At 39.8% G+C, this 20,268-nt stretch overlaps 1 protein-coding gene and 1 pseudogene across 2 annotated transcripts; both read right to left on the bottom strand.

Annotated features, from left to right (window-relative positions):
* Positions 1-1,184: 1,184 nt before the first annotated feature.
* Positions 1,185-7,155, bottom strand: LOC143848167 (purine permease 1-like). Its single transcript, XM_077357030.1, has 2 exons — positions 6,236-7,155; positions 1,185-1,511 (listed from the first exon to the last, which is right to left on the bottom strand). Exons 1-2 carry the CDS (start codon positions 6,752-6,754, stop codon positions 1,392-1,394), a joined length of 639 nt encoding a protein of 212 aa, XP_077213145.1. The 5' UTR covers positions 6,755-7,155; the 3' UTR covers positions 1,185-1,391.
* Positions 7,156-11,450: 4,295 nt separating this feature from the next.
* LOC143847881 (purine permease 3 pseudogene) lies at positions 11,451-16,883 on the bottom strand (annotated as a pseudogene). Its single transcript, XR_013235254.1, has 2 exons — positions 16,045-16,883; positions 11,451-11,822 (listed from the first exon to the last, which is right to left on the bottom strand). The product of XR_013235254.1 is annotated as a purine permease 3 pseudogene (transcript).
* Positions 16,884-20,268: the final 3,385 nt, after the last annotated feature.

The following is a 20,268-nucleotide window of genomic DNA, read 5'->3' as shown; positions in this document are numbered from 1 at the left end:
GTAAATAATGAGGACCAAAAGAGAAGGAAAAAGATTCTAAGCCAAAAGAAACGTATTCAATAACGTTACCGTTCTAAGCCAAAAGAGAAGTGGGAAAAGATAACGTCAGCGTTCCAAAAAGTATTCAATATATAACGTCAGCGTTTCAAAAAGTTTTCCAACATGTGTCAAGCATCCATCCGTCTCTAATTATTTCCAACGGCCAAGATAGAAACGAACCCAAGGTTCTATCGGTTCAAATACACATTCAAAAGAACCAAAAGAAGCCTCGTGAAGCGCGCCAATTTAATAGGCAGTAATGAAAAAGGAGGACTCTGTCGATGTCAAAAGGGTATCAGGGTCTTTTCACCACCCGATTTTGAAAATTAGCCCGTGTTTCATTCTTGTTTTAGAAGGTGCCCGAAATCCGTAATTTCTCAAAACATGAGCCAGCTTTCCGTACTTTTCTCAACCAATAAAATTGTAAGTGAGATGATTATTTATACCAGGGACAGAAATCTGTATTAATCCTGCAGGTCATTCTTGGATGGGACCTAACCAAATTTTTATAGGTATAAAAAGCTATGCCACATAAACAAGCCATCAGCATGACTAAAAGCATGACTAAAAGCTTGGGTAGCTCAGCTAATAATTTATGTTTTTGCCTACCATCTGTACTGCCGGTAAATGAAATTAGGTAGAACATACAAAGCTATTAACATTTTCATTTCATTGGCATGTGTATATATGTGTGTGTGAACTGGCCCATGCGTTGATTGGTTACATAATAATGAGATCCATGTTAATTGGACTTGGTGTCACATGCATGAATATGGCAAGCATGTTTACTGTTGCCTAACACCACTATAGTATGTAGAACCGTGGATACTGGATAGCAAGATTTGGGCCGTCAGTCCTAAAGGGATCTTCTCGGTACCATCTAGTATGGTGTGCCAGCGAGGACGCTGGGCCCTAAGGGGGGTGGATTCTTAGATCCCACATCAGAAAGTGAGGAAAAGTTGTTGGGCTATATATATGTGAATTTTCCCTCTCCCCGTGTAGACGTGTTTTCAGCATCTCCAAGAGGCGGGCCCCACGGAGTGGGTCGGGCACAGTTAGTGCTACTGGAAAACAAAACCGGGGAGGGTCGATGACCCAGAACCAGACAATATCTACACAGTGGGGTCGGGGAGTGACAGTGGAGATAAAAAATTGCCCGAGTAAATTTCTTGTATACCAAGTATGCTGCCAACGTCATTTGAAGCTCCTGGAGAGCCCGAATCACTTAACAGAGCATCATTATGAAATTTTCAATTGAAGCACATGAGTCAAAGATGGCATATGGAGATTCACCTCACTTCCATAAAAACATCCTTCATATCGAGCATAGTGAAGAAAACATTCTACCCCAGCTACTCAGGATTGAAGAGTTCATCGAGAGCTTGATTTCCGATCGAATCAAGTACCACGTCTTGCCCACTTATGCCATAGTAATCTCTCGATGGAAATACTTGATCCAATGTAAAGGACACCTGATTAGACATTAAGGACAATCATCGTCACAAGGAGGAGCAAATAAATAAAATATTGTTTGTTGGTTTGAGAAAATGACTTTTTAAAGTTACAAAAATACCCCTCATGAATCGAAATCAATGAAAGAAAATACGAGGGTATTATTGTACACTGACGTCCTCCAATCAGATCTAGGCTGCTCGATTAAGATTTTGTCATGAAGCGTCGTACGTCTAGGTCATGATCCGAAATAATTTTTGGGCCTTGGGATATGGATCCAATAGGCACAGGGTTCGGATAAAGGTGTTGTGCCATAGTCCCGTCATTTAACGTTCGGATTATTCGGATATATCGGACCATCTGGGTTCATCAACGCCCTTAAATTAATTGTAGAGGTCGTCTAACCTTCATGGTGTAGAGTTAGTCATACCTAAAACAAAAGGATTTACAATTTTGCTGGAATAGGTAAAATTTAGGGAGATGATATTTTTGCCCCCTACATTACGTGCACGCCCCGCTTATAACCTGATTTGACGTGAAAAGTGGGCAACTTTATGTCAAATCACGTCATAAAGGGTGTGTGCAAGTACGGCAGGGGTGAAAATATCATCACCCAAAATTTATCGCTTAAATTTATTGCTTTAATCGAAGCAGAGGTAGAGCTGGAATAGGTAAATTTATTGCTTTAATCTAAGTAGAGGGCGACTCCTTGAAGGAGGAGTTGGAAGTTTTCGACTTCCTCCTTGATTGTTTTGGGCTCTCTGTTTGGTTTTTCCCCTCTTTCAGTTCTTTTTTACTAGAAATTATATGGTGCCAGATCGGGCACAAACATGGGCGGGACATCCATCCTTGATACTTGATTCAACGTCAGCCTCTTAAAAAGGTGAAAAAGTGCGCTGCAGTTGGATCAAATACGAAGGGTGGATGCCCCGCCCTTGTTGGTGCCCGATCACCGTATAAAAAAGCTGGTCTAGGCTTTGCAGCTTGATGAGTAGTCATGAGCCCTTGAACCAACCATACATTTGAATACCCGCAGAGGAAATGAAACTTTAGAAAATTCAACTATAAGATACCATGCATGCTTAGCGGCTTTGCTACAAATTCTCCAAATGATTGGTCTTTTTGTGAAATATTCCGAACTTTTGACGCCCCATTTTAAGCTTTAAAGATTTCTGAAAAAATCATCGCCTAAAAAATAGTCGTCAAACTCTTCCACGCCGTGAGTGTACTAATTTCCTGATAGAGACAAAGTTCTAGATCATCACAACCCAAAGTACTGGATGTTGCTCCAATCGAATAGAGGATACATGCAAAGATGAAAGTAGGTCTGTGGGCCTATTACGATAAGTAAAACAATGATAGTTCAATTTTTTTTTGGGTATTGATAAATTCGCACCCTTAAATGTGAATTGACGTTAAAAGCCGTGAGGGCCCGTTTGGATACCTCATGCATTTGTATTTTGATTTGGATTTGAGTTTTGGATACAAAACATATCAATCATCTTCATGATCATGTTTTAAGAGAGAGAGAAAGAGAGAGGAGGGAGGGAGGGAGGGATGTCTCGCTGCTGCCGGAGCAACGTCGAGGTGAAGGAAGTTGCCACAAAAAATGATTTCCAAATAATGTCTCGCAGAACATATTTGAAAATCGAAATTTTTTGCACTGTTGTAGCTGATTTGGAAATCTAAGTATCTGATCCAGTTCAAAATATCAACTAAATCCAAATTTAAATCTTGTTGGTATCCAAACGTGGCCTAAAAGTCTGCCACATACTCTCCTTTAAATGTGTGCGAATTATCTACATGGGATGCGAATTTGTCATCCCCTTTTTTTTTTACTCTATGACTCAAAATCCCAAATCTTTTAATCAGGCTAATCAATGACACTTTATATGCTGCGTGAGCTTCAAGTTTAGCATTTTTGAATAAGTACAGTGGGCCCACATCATAGGATGATCCGAACCGTTCATTTGCTGTGTCACAATGTAAATAAGCTGAACCCACTAAATCATCTTCACACAATGATCATAACCCTCCGATCTCTAAAAGTATCTGTAATATGCGGTCTCTTTTTTTTTTTTTTTGAAATGGTAAAATTATATATTGAAGGAAGAGAAACCGAGATGGTTCTCAATGATTACATTAAAAGATAAAACACCAAAATAAAATGACTCAAGGCGGAAAATAGTCGAACCATTCCTGACCCAACCTAGGCACACTCGATCTAGCTAGAGCATCTGCTTCACCATTAGCAGATCTCCTTATATGATTAAAAGCTATAGAAGATCCGAAGGTTAAGTCTGAGATCTCATCAAAGAAGGAGAGAAACCTCCAAGGAGGGTCAACCTTTCCCGAAAGCCAACTGATCACATTTAAGGAATCCCCTTCTACAACCACCTTATTATAGGACTCTTTATTCATATGCTTGATGCCATGGAAAGCCGCCCTAACCTCCGCTTCACTAGAATCACATATTCCAATAGGACCAGAATAGGCCCACATGACCAAACCAGAAGAACCTCTGCATAGACCTCCAACACCTGAAGGACCCGGATTGCCTAAACAAGAACCATCAAAATTTAGTTTAATAAAATCATTAGGAGGGGCTTCCCACTTTTGAACATTCATGGATCTTCTCTCCCTATCATTGCACACTATCCGCCAACCCTCCCAGAGATCAAAAGCCGATACAAATCTAAACAAAGGGGTACTTCTAGCCCACAATATGGAGACCACAATAATTTTGATGTAAAGTCTATAAGGAGATTTAGCCACCCCATCAAACACCCTAGAATTCCTTTCTTTCCACATAACCCACCAAGAGGCCAAAAGACAAATCTTCCATAAAACCTTCCCTTTCTTCTTCCAAGGGTTCGACTCCCAACTCTTAATCACCTCGAGGATAGATTTCGAAAAAATCTAGCATATTCCAAACCGCAAATAGAATAAGGCCCCAAACCTCTCTAGTTACCCTGCAGTGGATAAAAAGATGATCTATAGACTCTCCATCTTCCAAACATAAGGGGCAATGGTCCACTAACCACATCCCTCTTTTTCTAAGAAAATCCATAGTTTGAATGCGACCACGACTCACTACCCAACCAAAAAAGGAAACCCTAGGAGGGCACTGAAATGACCATACCTTGGCTGAAATAGAAGGTAAACCACAGGGCACAAGTTGAAAGTAAAAAGATTTAACTGAAAAGAAACCCGATGGATTCCAGATCCAGATTCTTCTGTCAGACCCAGACCTCTTGATATAACACCCTTCAATCAACTTTCGCAATTGAGCAATAGAAGCCAACTCTCTAACAAAGAAATTCCTTCTGAAACTCGGATTCCAGATCACCCCAAGCTCAGACCGATCAAAACAATCGGCAACCAAGGCATTCTTTTGAGAAGCAACCAGAAATAGATCTGGAAAGAGCTCCTTAAGCGGCTCAGCCGAGCACCACGGGTACAACCAAAATCTGATACGATCACCCAAATAAACTTTAAACCGAATACCTTTCTCAAACTCATGACTCAACCTTTGAATATCTCTCCAAATTGTCAACTTTTTATTTTTCAAAACACAGGCAGATTGCCAGTTCCCATTAAGAAAACCATACTTGCTCCCAACCACCTTAACCCACAAAGAAGATTGCTCAACTCCAAAACGCCAAAGCCATTTACCTAAGAGAGCATGATTAAATTCTTTTACTCTTCTAATACCCAAACCTCCACACTTGATCGGAAGACAAACCGATTCCCACTTCACCAGAGGGATGCCTTTCTTTTTATCAGAGCCTCCCCAAAGAAACCTACGTTGGATTTGCTCAATTCTCAACGCCACACTCACAGGACATTTAAACAAAGAAAGATAATATACAGGAATATTAGCCAACACTGCCTTAACCAAAGTCAACCTTCCTCCTTTAGATACTAAATTTCTTTTCCAAGTTTCCAGTCTTCTCTCAATTCTTTGTATTATAGGATCCCATAAAGATTTATGCGGTCTACCAACCCCCAAGGGAAGACCTAAGTAAGAAGAGGGCAGGGAATGATTTACATGGTACAGCCTATGGAGATGATTTACATGGTACAGCCTATTTATGTTGTAGGCAAACTAATGAACGATTTGCATCATCATATGAAGTGGAACCCTTCATAGAAATTGAAAAAAATAAGGCAAATCTCATCAATCAAATACTCCCCAAAAAATCTGAGTGATATGGTGCAAGCCCATATAGTACAATATTTTTCCAAAAGTACTGTACGCCGTACACCATAGGATGATCCAAACCATCAATTTGATGGACCACAATATACACACCTTGCGTCCCAAAAATCATTTCCATAGAATGATTCAAACCCTTAGATCTATAGAGGTTTCCATCATATGCAGTTCCTTGAATAGATCGTTTGGCTGGGATCATTGATCATCGATCATCCTATGGAAATGATTTTTGTGGCACAACTTACTTACGCTGTGGCCCATCAAATGGACGGTTTGGATCATCCTATGGTGTAAGCCGTACAGTTTTTTTTCAAAAATACTGGACCATACCAGCTTACACCATATAAAATCTCCATTGATGTACTATCGAAATGAGAAATTTGAGAGATATTTTTTTGTCACATTGCAGATGGTAGTGGCCCTTTAACCAATGGGATGATTAGTTCCATGTGCCCAATCTAGCTGTTCTTGTCCTTTCTAGAGAGAGAGAGAGAGAGAGAGAGAGAGAGAGAGAGAGATTCATACCTGAAAATCGTTATCTACCAACATCCCCAAAGTGCAAAAAGCTGTAGCAAAGAAAGACAACACCATCTGCATCTCCATAACCAAACTATACGTTATTTCCTGCTTTGCTTTAATATACGTAAGCTCCACCAAAGGAAACACTAGACCATACAAAGCAGCTGCACCAATCGTCATAAAAAACCCACACCAATACTGTCTATCCCCATTCGTATGTAATCCAAGAATAATCGCTCCAACGGTTAATAAAACAACCGAATTTATCGAATAAGGACTGAATTTGTGCTTAACAATAACCAAAGCGAAAACCGCAGTAAAGGCTAAGTGGCTTGAGATGAGAAGAGCTGATGTAGAAACAGGAAGATAAGAAACACCAAAGGCGTATAAGTAATCATCCATACCAGTGAGAATTCCTAACACAAAGCAGGCTACGAAGAGACGAGGTGTAATGAAGAAGATCTTTGCGGCGTTACCCTCTTTTAATCGACGGTTGTGATAAGAGATTAAGAGAGGGATAAGCATAATTGGCCATCCACCTGTTTCGAGCCAGCTTGATAGCCATTTTCTTTTTCCACCACGTAAGAACTATAGACGGAGGAGTAAGGGGCCACCAATGTTACCTATGGAAAAAATGATAGAATTTATCACTAGAAAGGCTGTTTTTGTGGCTTTGGTGAAGCCCTCTTTGTTGGGTTCTTGGGTTTGGGATGTTTCCCTATCTTTCTCTATGTCTAGAGGGATGGGAGGAGGTGAGATTTGGTTGGTGTTAGACATGGAGAGAGGCAAACAAATTTAGAGAGAAGGGGTTTTTTGGGGGACTGAGAAAGTTAATGAGACTGAGTTTTGAGTTGAATGGTAGTTCAGTTGGGGAGTGCAGAAGAAACTGAATGGTAGTTCAGTTGGGTTTTCTCGTGTTTCTTGTGTTTGGATTTTAAGTCTTTTCTTAAATTAGTACTGCCATTGAAGCTAGTTTTGGCCAGTCTACAATTGCGACAAAATTATAAAGATATCTTCGTAAGATTGATACGTGTGAGGGGCCTGAGGGCACTGATTTCGTGGTCCTCTTTGCTTCAATTCTCTGAAGGAAAAATTGCCAATGGGGGCCATAAAAAAACGAGAATTGCCATCCGAGGACACACTTGTGAAAAATTATTAAAGAGGGTTGATAATCCCTTTTTGAGAGTTTGATAACCCCATTTAGAGGGTTGATAAGCCCTTTTTTAGAGACTTGATAACCCACATTTCGTCCCTCTCTAACAATTTTTCAAAAGTGTCGCCCCTTGGCAATTCTCTCATTTTAATATCGTCCATTGGCAATTTTCCGTGGGACCCATTGCAATTATAGTAATAAATTAATGGCAAGTGAAATATTCGTCCCCTCTTTTTTCCCTTGTCCAGCACCCTATACTGTATTTATGACTACCCTTTTACACTACAAACGGGTGGCCTAAGAAAGAAAAAGGGGCGAATATATTATTTCCCTTATAGTGTCGAATAACTCGAAACTCAAGTCTTATAAAAAAAAAATGATTTGACCAGTCAACAACTCGGAAGGACTGAAAGTAACCCAACCCGGTTCATGTTTTTCTTTGCGTTCCTTCTTTAAACTTCAACCTTATATTTAGTAAACTCACACGACATTCAAACTGCTCACACGTTTTTAGTTCAAATTCTTTTGTGATCACGGACAGGTATTTGAGGAGGATGGGATGATCGGCGAAGGTAAAGAAGAGGATGGACTCTACGTCTCTACCTATTGCAACTTCCAAATAAGGATTTTGCTAGGGCATTCTTTAGGGTGCACAGGGGACTCCTTAAGGTCAAGGTGCATTGAAAATGATATTTTACAATCATTTTACACATTTTTGGATCTTTGAAGTTTGAACACCCTTCTTTTGCATGAAAATAACTTATCAAATTTATAGTAACTAAGTAGTTACATGTTAATTTAATATTAATTTGATAACTGAGGACAAACTTTAGAAACTAATCACAATTACAACTCTTAGGAAACGTCAAGCGTTTGCAGAATTTTTCTATTCAAATATATCACATTTAGTTCTTTAACATTTAAGAGACTTGAGTCAAAGTAACTTTTACATGAAACACCGTATAGTGTCATATGATCCTTAGGCCTCCTCCACTTCTCATCGGGTCACTCTTCCACAACTTACAGACTTCTTGGGGGAGTAGAGAGCCATCTATATATGCCGGAATTGCTGCTTATGTGAAAGCTCTTGCAATCTTTTATAAGTGGGAGGAGTTGAAATTTGTAGAGTGAGAACCCGCAAAATTTGTAGGGGCATTGCTGTGTTATTTAACTTATTTTCATAAAGCTTTACAGCCCTAATCACATGCTTATATAATAATATATGTTTCATAAGTCATAACTTCCCACACTGTCGTAGTCAAGACATGGCCAACAATCCGAGTAGAAGTATCTAATTTATGAGTTGAAATGCCGGTCCCATGTGTGTGTGTCTGTGTGTGGTGTCTTTGTTAGATGTTACTAACTTTGTATCTCTTTCTAACTGTAATAGAGATCTTTATATGAATAACAGGCTTTATCAGCAGCTATCTACTGGTTGAATTGACGGGTCCTGCTATGCTTCAATTTCCATTCTTCATTTTGATCCTCCTGTTGCTCAACAGAAGTATGGGTTGAGGTCTACATTGTTGGTGGTATGCTAATGGTTTCTCTGAGCATCAAAACTCCCATCCAGCTCATCATTGGGAGGTAATAAGCTACTTAAAAAATCAGTCTTTACTTCCTCATTCATTGGCTATGATCTCACCTCAGAAAGAACTGATCCTTGTTTGAAAGGTGGATCAAAACTTATGTATAGTACTTGTTCATTCATATTGAAATAATAGAGTTACATGTTTAATTTGAGGTTAATTCAGCCATTTTGTTGTTATAGTAAACATTTTTTTTGGGACTTGAGCCATCTCTGTATCGGTACAATGCAAATAGCAACCGGAAACAATACAAGAAGGAAGACCAATTATGTGTCTTAAAATTTATACATGTATGTAGCTTTCTGGACAGAAATTGCATGTGAATCTGTGGGTGGCCATGTTTGTACCATTCAAGATTTTATACCGAATGAAGCTATTCAGGAGCATATTCTGAGTCAGTGGTGGATTGATACCGTGGCTCTTTGAACTTCCTTGGATTAGTTCTGCTATGCATTGTCCTCTGTAGCGAGCCAGCACCCACCATTGTTGCATTGATATGGACACGGTATCTGGTCTGACATGGGTTCTCTCGTAACACTTCAACTCCCGTCCAAACATACAATAAGGGGCCGTTTGGATACATGGATTTTACAATCATAGATTATAAAATTATGTGGTTCTTGGGGAAGAGTAAACGTTGGGACCATTCACTAATTTATTGGTCCCCAACATAGATAGGCTGGGCCCTGGAAGTCTTTTCCATCAGAAAGTTATGAAGAACATGTAGGCTAGAGTGGGCCCACTTTGAATTACTTTTCCAACAGAACAATGATACAAAAATCTTCAAAGTTGCAGGGACAGGATTGTCTAATGCAGGAGAGTTTTAGTCATGACCCATCCATTGTAAGGAACTAGGGATCAGCGTTTCCAATTTTGAGAACCGATTGTGAGTCCAAAACTGATAATTGTAGAAGTGCAACTCGGGTCAATTTTTGAGAATTTGGATTAAGTTTATACCATTTAATAGGGCCGGGTTCGGCTTGATTCCAATTATTTTTTAGCAAAAGCTCAACCTGACCCGACTTAAGTTAATTGGACTCAATTATGTTTAATGTCAATGTTGTCCTTAACAGCCCTCCTCATATTGACAACTGTACCCTTAAAACGATGCAAGTCTTAAAAGGGATTTGTGTCGTATAATGCCCTATAATAACAAATAAAAATAAGAAAATAAAAATATAGTCTAAAATCCTATAGCTGAGTGTACATGTATTTTGGGTCAGTCTTGTATTGAGTTAGAATGGTCCATTTTATCTTAATTCATTTTCAAACTCTCCATGGTCCTTACAATGTTCATGGGAGAATAATGCGGGTGCTTAAGAGGGAAGAAAAAGAGAAATTAGATATCAAGAACAAAACTTAAAGAAGAAGAAGAAAATGGGAGCAAAGCTCAACCCAATTGATATTCCATCAATTATATTCCATCAATTACATAAGTTAATCAACATCCAAAATCCCCTCTTAAAATAGTTTGTAACTCTTTAAATAAAAGAAAACCAAAGCAAATTCGTTCAAGCTCCTCCACTAGCTAGTTTAGGGACTAACATAACATTAATTGTATAAGAACTCACTAACTTTGACCGTTTTGGGAACCCACAGACATAGTCCACAAAAACTGCCATAACTTTCTACCCTATTGTCCAATTTTTAAGCACAAATACTTGTTGGAAAGATCTCAAAGAGACCTACAACTTTGTAGTCTACCACTTTCCATAATTCTAGCATTTAGAGATCCAAAAAAGAGATTAAAAAACGGTCCAGCAACATTACTGCAAGATTGCACCTTGGAACTCCACCAAAAACACCTAGGGTTGACATGGCTGCCATGTTGGCACTACATCAGAGAACATGGTAGTCCTTGAACAACCCGTATCTTGTGCTCCTGCCATGTCCCCAAGTTTCTTGCAGAAGTGATCATCCTAAGTATCCTCTTTTTACACTTTCGTTTGTTGAATGTGAACTATTTTAGCTGAACCATCCATTTGCAGGCCAGTGGTCTAACGGCTATATGTGTTTTGTCTTGTGAGGTTTTTAGTCTACTGTGGCCCTAATGGACTGGTTCCAGCCATCAATACAAGATTTGAGTTGCTAATTTTTAGTTTGCTTGCAGCAACCATTCTCTACCCACTTCTTTTAGGCACGGTAAATGAGAAAAATAGAAAAATTTAGAAAATGCAGTTTGGCCAACTGGATCGACCAGCCTGTTTCCCAAGAAATTCAAAATCACTTGGAAGATTCTCACCCGAATCGACTCGGTTTCACCTTGGTTGAGTTCTTGTTCGAGTTCGAGATTGAGTTTTTTGCCCTACTAAATCAAAACCACATTTAAATCATCAGAGTTAATGAAAAATTGACTCCAATCCAATCCACATTGGGGGTCCACCAGATGAACGGTTGGGACACCAATTCTTTAAGGCAAATCAAGATCATCAATCCATGCTAACGTATATTCATACAATTACCCTTACATAAAGAAATGCTATTTGGGTACTACGAATGAGGTAAGCTTTTCTTTCTCTCTATCTGCAAGCTTTTCTTTCTCTCTATCTGCAAGCTTTTCTTTCTTCATTTTCCTCATCTCTCCATACAAGTAGGAGGCAAAACCCCAAAGAGAAAGAGCAAGGGAAACGCCCTTTTCAGCACCGAATTTCTCTTTGAAGATGAAGACGGCTAAGACCTCTATGACAGGGATAAGAGCTGCAATGATAACTCCCGCATGCAGAGATGAAGAAGATGAAATAACACCCACCATTCCTAGGAAGAAGAACTGCCAAACAATTGCACTCGCGGCGAGAAGCACATAATATTTTACCTCGCCAAGTTCAAATTCTCTTGCTTCTCTTGGAATAACCTGTAACATTTATGTCATAAACCCATATGAGAGAGAGAGATGAGTTTCTTTCCTAGGATTAGCTCCACAAGGTTAATGCAAAGATGAAGTAGAAACGGCAGTGCTTTTCATTTCTCTTCATGTTTTGTATGGAAATCTATTGACTACGCCACTTTTTGAGAAGGACATAGTGGAGTCGAAAGAAGTCATAGTGATGCAATTTGTCAAATAAGATTAGGAGGAGGCCTAACTGAAATGATGATCAAGTTCATAAATTGGTTGTTCATACTTCATAGTAAGAATCAAAGAATAAGGTTATCTTATAAAAGATCTGGAAATGATAGTTCGAGATCCATAGTTTGAAAAAAAGGTGTGCATTGCTATCACTACTCGGTTATGGTCAGATCAGGTGGAATTATATTCTGAAACCAGCTGACAACTCAGATAATGGTGCTGACATACGGTGGTGAGATTCAAGGATGAGCATGATGAGATTATTGAAGATGTCCTATTGATCTATCCGGGTAAAATTACTTCTCTAGATGATTTGATCTTACGTATCGGTTACTCTGCTCATGCATGCTCCAAACAAAAATATTTTGATATATATTCAAGAGAGAAGGATATGTGTTATGTTCTTGGGTAACTGATCTACTTTTGACGTAAAGGAATTTGGGAATGAATATGAACCAATATTCAATGAAGGGGTATTCACTTTGAGTTGTGTAATGCATGTCACAGAGATGTGAAAGAATCTAGCATCTTTTGGCCGATTAGACTCCATCGGTTGTAGGTATTCAGCTGGAAGTATACCCATGAAAATCACGTGTGGATATACAGTAAGGATGAAAGGAAAAACGTGTGATGATTTGTATCATTTGGTGAGAACTACATTCATGAGTGTTGTTCATAATACCTTAATAGATTATTGGAAATAGAGAAACGTGGGCACACTCAAGGTCTCATATGCAAAGACAAGTTTTATAAAAGCAGATAGTGTGAAGTGCATGACGGTTTAGTTTCTAGTAGTAGAGAAGACGAGCCGAAAATCCTCTTCAGAGTTGACTAGTTGAGAGTTACTCCAAACAAGCTACAGATGTACATTGGTCCCGTTGAACGAGTTTGGTGGAATTAAGACCACGAGTTTGGTGGAATTAAGACCAAGATGATTCAATAATAATTTGTATAGCTAGTGATGATAGAAGGTCGATGGATATTTGCAGTGCCGGCCAAAAGGTGAAGACGCCAAAAAAAAAAAACTATTCAGTGTGGCTAAGAAACAAGCCAAAGATGGAAATTATTGGATTTGGTGTCTTGTTTCCTTGCAATCGAGATTCCCCCTAGTATTTTTCTAATGGAATTAAGAAAGAGAATTGCTTTGGATGGTTTCTAAAATCATGGGATTTCTCTATAAGTTTCTTGGTTAGTACAGGAGATAAAGAAATTGAAAGAGTAGAAGAAGAAATGGAGCTTTTAGAGTGGAAAAGAGAAAAGAATTAGGTTTTTCTTGGATGTGAGTGTAGGTCGGATTTGATCTTTGGGGTATGAGCACTGAGTGTGTAAGGAATATGTTGAGGGATATCTTTCATGCCGGACCATAATTTGCTAATTTTGGCATAGGGAAGTGATATATTCGCCCCCTTCTTTTTTACTCAGAAGGGCCCCCTCTAGTGTATTTATGACTACTCTTTTACACTATAGGAGGCTGTCCCAAGTAAATAAAAGCAGCGGCCAATATATTAATTCCCATTGACATATTCTGTCCTATATTAGGACTAGGTTTGTGCGGACCAATTCCTAAGGCCCTGTTTGTTTTGGATTATGAGTCCAAAATTGATTATTTGACTCCAAATGAAACAGTTTTGGACTCTCAATCATTTCTCAAAATCCAAATCAATCCCGGCCTAATATATGATTTGACATTGAGCAGACCAGGTTACTAAGATTTGGATCATTGGAAGATGGAAAGTGATGGGGGAAGAGCACACTAGACATGTGAAGTTCTTTAATGAGCTTTCGGACAAGCTATCACTAATTCACTATGTTAACATTGCTTTAATAAGCTTTTAGACAAGCTATCTCTAGGTTTACTCATTAAAGCAATTGAGACACATAGGCCAAGATTGTATGCTGTCCCAAGGTTGAGTCATGAACTCCTGAACTAATGGTCTTCCCCTGCCCCATGTGTTTCTATGGAAAATATTTGTTTGGCCATCACATGTTTCTTCATAAATCATGTGAAGTTCTTTTAAGCATATTGAAATAATAGTGTTGTAAGTGCAGAGATAAAATAATATGTTCGATGAATGAAGACGACTATGACTAAAAGCACACAGGGCATAACTGCTTGGTAGTTTTGAACCGCTGATTTAATTTGTCATCACAGGGTGACCCAGTGGGTCCAATACTGAAGGCATATCTCATTTGCAAGATCGAGGCATGCAAAAAAATTTCTACTTTGGGAATTAACGGTTTATGATAGGGTTCTTATTAAGAGCCCCTTTTAGTGGGTTGTTTCACCAGTAGAAGTTCCTTATCTACTTTGGGAATTAACGGTTTATGATAGAGAGATGTTGTAGTCGTTGTTGAGAGATTTTTTGAAGCAAAAAGAGTCTCCGGTTGGTGAAGAAGCGAAAAACGTAAATAAACATCTTCATCCTAATCCGTATTAGGATGAATACGGATTAAAGAGATTTTGGATCCCCTGGTGAAGAAGGTTGACATAGATAGTGTATTAGGACGACATCGGGTTTGTGTAATTTGGTTAACACACAAAATCGTAAAGATGCTTCCATATTTGGACTGTTAACGGGTCACTGCGGAGGGCTGTCTTGAGCCCTAAATTCATAACACTTAAGCCATGTTTGAAAACCATGAATTTTTTTTGGGATAATTACATTTACACCCCCTCTAGTTTCTGACAAATCCACTTCCACCCCTATAGTTTAAAAAGTGACAAATACACCCTTATAGTTTCAATTTGTTTAAGGTTTGCCCCCTCAGCTGAAGGTTCGTCCATAGATTGAAGGGTTAAGATGATCCGATGGAGCTGATTTTTTGGGCACACCCTATCTATGTCAGGACCCATCAAATGAATGCTTTGGATCATCCAAATAATGTGGGCCCATACCCGAATCCAAACACCACCAAACGCTTTGGATTCGGGTGGAAGTGGATGTGTCAGAAACTAGAGGGGGTGTAAATGTAATTATCCCTCTTTTTTTTTCATGAAAAATTTAGTTTCTCAAGTGGTGAGAGAAGGATGGGGCGGTTTAAAGAAGGAGAGAGATCCCCCCCCCCCCCCCCATGGATATTTTTCCCCATATGCGAAAGGGTGGAGGAGCCACCGTTACCTCCAAAAGGCTTAAAAGTAAACGTTATGGCTGCGGCGGCGGCGGCGGCGGAGGTGATATCCATATCCATTAGAGGGGGGGGGGGAGATATCACTGCCCTAAGAAAAACAATGATAGTTCAATTTTTCTTCTCTATGACTCAAATACCCAAATATTTTAATCGGACAAATCAAACACATTTTATACGCTGTGTGAGAGTGAGGTCTAGTATTTTTTTTAAAGTACAGTGGGCCCACATCATAGGATGATCCAAACCGTTCATTTGCTGTGTCACAATGTAAATAAGCTGCACCCCTTAAATCATCTTCATACAATGATTATAACCCTCCGATCTCTAAAAGAATCTGTAATATGCAGTCCCTCTCCAGATTGGAGGGTTAGGATAATCCTATGGAGATTGTTTACAGGGTACAGCCTATTTATGCTGTAGCCCAACTAATGAACGATTTGGATCATTCGATGAAGTGGAACCCACTGTAGAAATTGAAAAATCACGGCAAATCTCATCAATCAAATACCCCCGCAAAATCTAAGTGATATGGTGCGAGCCCATATAGTCCAATATTTTTTCCAAAAGTACCGTATGCCTTACACCATAGGATGATCCAAACCATCAATTTGATGGGCCACAACATATACACCTTGCGTCCCAAAAATCATTTCCATTAGAATGATTCCTATCCCTACAATCTATTGAGGTTTTCATAATATGCAGTTCCTGAATAGATGATTTTTGGGGCACAACTTACGTTGTGGCGCATGAAATGGACGGTTTGGATCATCCTACGGTGTAAGCCTGTATGATCCAGTATTTTTGAAAAAAAAAAATATTGCACGTGCCCAATCTAGCTGTTCCTGTACTTTCTAGAGAGAGAGAGAGAGGTTGATACCTGAAAATCGTTATCTACCAACATCCCCACAGTGCAAAAAGCAGTAGCGAAGAAAGACAACACCAACTGCATCTCCATAACCAAACTATACGTTATTTCCTGCTTTGCTTTAATATAAGTAAGCTCCACCAAAGGCAACACTAGTCCATACAAAGCAGCTGCACCAATAGTCATAAAAAACCCAGACCAATACTGAAAATTCGTTTCATTCTTAGGTCTATCCCCATTCGTATGTAATCCAAGAATAATCGCTCCAACGGTTAATAAAACAACCGAATTTATCGAATAAGGACTGAATTTCTGCTTAACAATAACCAAAGCGAAAACTGCAGTAAAGGCTAATCGACTTGAGATGAGAAGAGCTGATGTAGAAACAGGAAGATAAGAAACACCAAAGGCGTATAAATAATCATCCATACCAGTGAGAATTCCTAACACAAAGCAGGCTATGAAGAGACGAGGTGTTATGAAGAAAACTTTTGCGGTGTTACCGTCTTTTAATCGACGATTGTGATAAGAGATTAAGAGAGGGATTAACATAATTGGCCATCCACCTGTTTCTAGCCAGCTTGATAGCCATTTTCTTTTGCCACCACGTACGAAGTATAGACGAAGAAGTAAGGGGCCACCAATGTTACCTATGGAAAAAATGATAGAATTTATCACTAGAAAGGCTGTTTTTGTGGCTTTGGTGAGGCCCTCTTTGTTGGGTTCTTGGGTTTGGGATGTTTCCATATCTTTCTCTATGTCTAGAGGGATGGGAGGAGGTGAGATTTGGTTGGAGTTAGACATGGAGAGAGGCAAGCAAATTGTAAGATGAAAGGTGGGATTTTAAGTTGTATTTTTTTCGTGTTTCTTTTTATAAACCGGATAATAAATTCGATTTTAATGCCCCACAGCTTCTTTTCCATTGCGTATTTGCGTGGTTTGACAATGGACACGTCACATCGACCGTTAAATTATTGTTCAGCTAGAGTCATGTGGCAAGTAGCAACCAACCACCATTCAGGTGTCAAAAGTCTCAAATGTTCTATATATATATATATGTTACTTAATGGTATTTATTTGATCTTTTAGGCACGGGTCATTAAAAGCTCGGCTCGGGCTCGTTTTGTTTACTAAACGAGCCGAGCCGAGCTTAGCTCGAGCTTTGTGGAATTTTGGCGAGCCGAAAAAAAAAGCTCGTCACGAGCCGAGCCTCAAACTTAACGAGCCGAGCCCGAACACCCCAAAGCTAAGCTCGGCTCGACTCGGCTCGTTTGCAGCCCTAATTGAAAGGTGTCAAAAACTAATAAGAGAAAAGTACGGAATGGAGGCTCATGTTTCGAGGAATTACGGATTACGGGCACCTTTTAAAACAAGAATGAAACACGGGCTAATCTTCAAAGTCGGGTGGTCAAAAGACCTTGATACCCTTTTGACATCGACAGTCTTCCTTTTTCATTACTGCCTCTTAAATTGGTGTGCTTTACGAGGCTTCTTTTGGTTCGTTTGAATGTGTATTTGAACCGACAAAACCTTGGGTTCGTTTCTATCTTGGCCGTCAGAAGTAACTAGAGACATATGGATGCTTGACACGTGTTGGAAAACTTTTTGGAACGCTGACAACCCAAAGTCATTATCTTTTCTCACTTCTCTTTTGGCCTATAACGGTAACGTTATTGAATACGTCTCTTTTGGCTTAGAACACCGACGTTATTGAATATTTTATTATTTCTCACATCCCTTTTGGCTGAGAATATCACCGGATTCTATAGTACGCCGCTGGCATATTAAGGGGTACGCCGGCGGAAATATGGTGTAAGCGGAAATAGGGTGTATGCGGGCGTAAATAAAGGGATACATTGACGGAAATAAGGTGCAAGCGGAAATAGGGTGTACGCCAGTCGAAATAATAGGTACCCCTGCGTAAATAATGGGGTACGCCGGCGTAAACAGGGTGTAAGCGGAAATAGGGTGTACGCTGGCGGAATTCATGGGTACGCCAGTGTAAATAATGGGGTACGCCGGCGGAAATAGGGTGTAAGCGGAAATAGGGTGTACGCGGGCGTAAATAAAGGGATACACTGACGGAAATAAGGTGTACGCCAGCGGAATTCATTGGTACGCCTGCCGAAATAATGGGTACGCCTGCGTAAATAATGGGGTACGCCGGCGTAAACAGGGTGTAAGCGGAAATAGGGTGTACGCTGGCGGAATTCATGGGTACGCTGGCGAAAATAATGGGTACGCCAGTGTAAATAATGGGGTATGCCGGCGGAAATAGGGTGTAAGCGAAAATAGGGTGTACGCCGGCGGAAATAATGGGTATGCTGGCGTAAATAATGAGGACCAAAAGAGAAGGAAAAAGATTCTAAGCCAAAAGAAACGTATTCAATAACGTTACCGTTCTAAGCCAAAAGAGAAGTGGGAAAAGATAACGTCAGCGTTCCAAAAAGTATTCAATATATAACGTCAGCGTTTCAAAAAGTTTTCCAACATGTGTCAAGCATCCATCCGTCTCTAATTATTTCCAACGGCCAAGATAGAAACGAACCCAAGGTTCTATCGGTTCAAATACACATTCAAAAGAACCAAAAGAAGCCTCGTGAAGTGCGCCAATTTAATAGGCAGTAATGAAAAAGGAGGACTCTGTCGATGTCAAAAGGGTATCAGGGCCCGATTTTGAAAATTAGCCCGTGTTTCATTCTTGTTTTAGAAGGTGCCCGAAATCCGTAATTTCTCAAAACATGAGCCAGCTTTCCGTACTTTTCTCAACCAATAAAATTGTAAGTGAGATGATTATTTATACCAGGGACAGAAATCTGTATTAATCCTGCAGGTCATTCTTAGATGGGACCTAACCAAATTTTTATAGGTATAAAAAGCTATGCCACATAAACAAGCCATCAGCATGACTAAAAGCTTGGGTAGCTCAGCTAATAATTTATGTTTTTGCCTACCATCTGTACTGCCGGCAAATGAAATTAGGTAGAATATACAAAGCTATTAACATTTTCATTTCATTGGCATGTGTATATGTGTGTGTGAACTGGCCCATGCGTTGATTGGTTACATAATAATGAGATCCATGTTAATTGGACTTGGTGTCACATGCATGAATATGGCAAGCATGTTTACTGTTGCCTAACACCACTATAGTATGTAGAACCGTGGATACTGGATAGCAAGATTTGGGTCGTCAGTCCTAAAGGGATCTTCTCGGTACCATCTAGTATGGTGTGCCAGTGAGGACGCTGGGCCCTAAGGGGGGTGGATTCTTAGATCCCACATCAGAAAGTGAGGAAAAGTTGTTGGGCTATATATATGTGAATTTTCCCTCTCCCCGTGTAGACGTGTTTTCAGCATCTCCAAGAGGCGGGTCCCACGGAGTGGGTCGGGCACAGTTAGTGCTACTGGAAAACAAAACCGGGGAGGGTCGATGACCCAGAACCAGACAATATCTACACAGTGGGGTCGGGGAGTGACAGTGGAGATAAAAAATTGCCCGAGTAAATTTCTTGTATACCAAGTATGCTGCCAACGTCATTTGAAGCTCCTGGAGAGCCCGAATCACTTAACAGAGCATCATTATGAAATTTTCAATTGAAGCACATGAGTCAAAGATGGCATATGGAGATTCACCTCACTTCCATAAAAACATCCTTCATATCGAGCATAGTGAAGAAAACATTCTACCCCAGCTACTCAGGATTGAAGAGTTCATCGAGAGCTTGATTTCCGATCGAATCAAGTACCACGTCTTGCCCACTTATGCCATAGTAATCTCTCGATGGAAATACTTGATCCAATGTAAAGGACACCTGATTAGACATTAAGGACAATCATCGTCACAAGGAGGAGCAAATAAATAAAATATTGTTTGTTGGTTTGGGAAAATGACTTTTTAAAGTTACAAAAATACCCCTCATGAATCGACATCAATGAAAGAAAATACGAGGGTATTATTGTACACTGACGTCCTCCAGTCAGATCTAGGCTGCTCGATTAGGATTTTGTCATGAAGCGTCGTACGTCTAGGTCATGATCCGAAATAATTTTTGGGCCTTGGGATATGTATCCAATAGGCACAGGGATCATATAAAGGTGTTGTGCCATAGTCCCGTCATTTAACGTTCGGATTATTTGGAAATATCGGACCATCTGGGTTCATTAACGCCCTTAAATTAATTGTAGAGGTCGTCTAACCTTCATGGTGTGGAGTTAGTCATACCTAAAACAAAA

The sequence above is a fragment of the Tasmannia lanceolata genome, unplaced genomic scaffold (genome assembly GCF_043159265.1).
Source record: "Tasmannia lanceolata isolate RefF3 unplaced genomic scaffold, GAP_Taslan_0.1 ptg000016l, whole genome shotgun sequence".
Classification (NCBI taxonomy): Eukaryota; Viridiplantae; Streptophyta; class Magnoliopsida; order Canellales; family Winteraceae; genus Tasmannia; species Tasmannia lanceolata.
Note: the sequence above shows the minus strand (reverse complement) of the source record. Positions and strands in the feature narration are given on the sequence as shown.

Coding starts and splice junctions, on each gene's coding strand:
- LOC143848167 (XM_077357030.1), bottom strand. CDS start 6,754: ATGCTTATCCCTCTCTTAATCTCTTATCACAACCGTCGATTAAAAGAG. Junction 1,512..6,235: donor TGGTAGATAACGATTTTCAG/GTATGAATCTCT, acceptor ATGTCTAATCAG/GTGTCCTTTACATTGGATCA.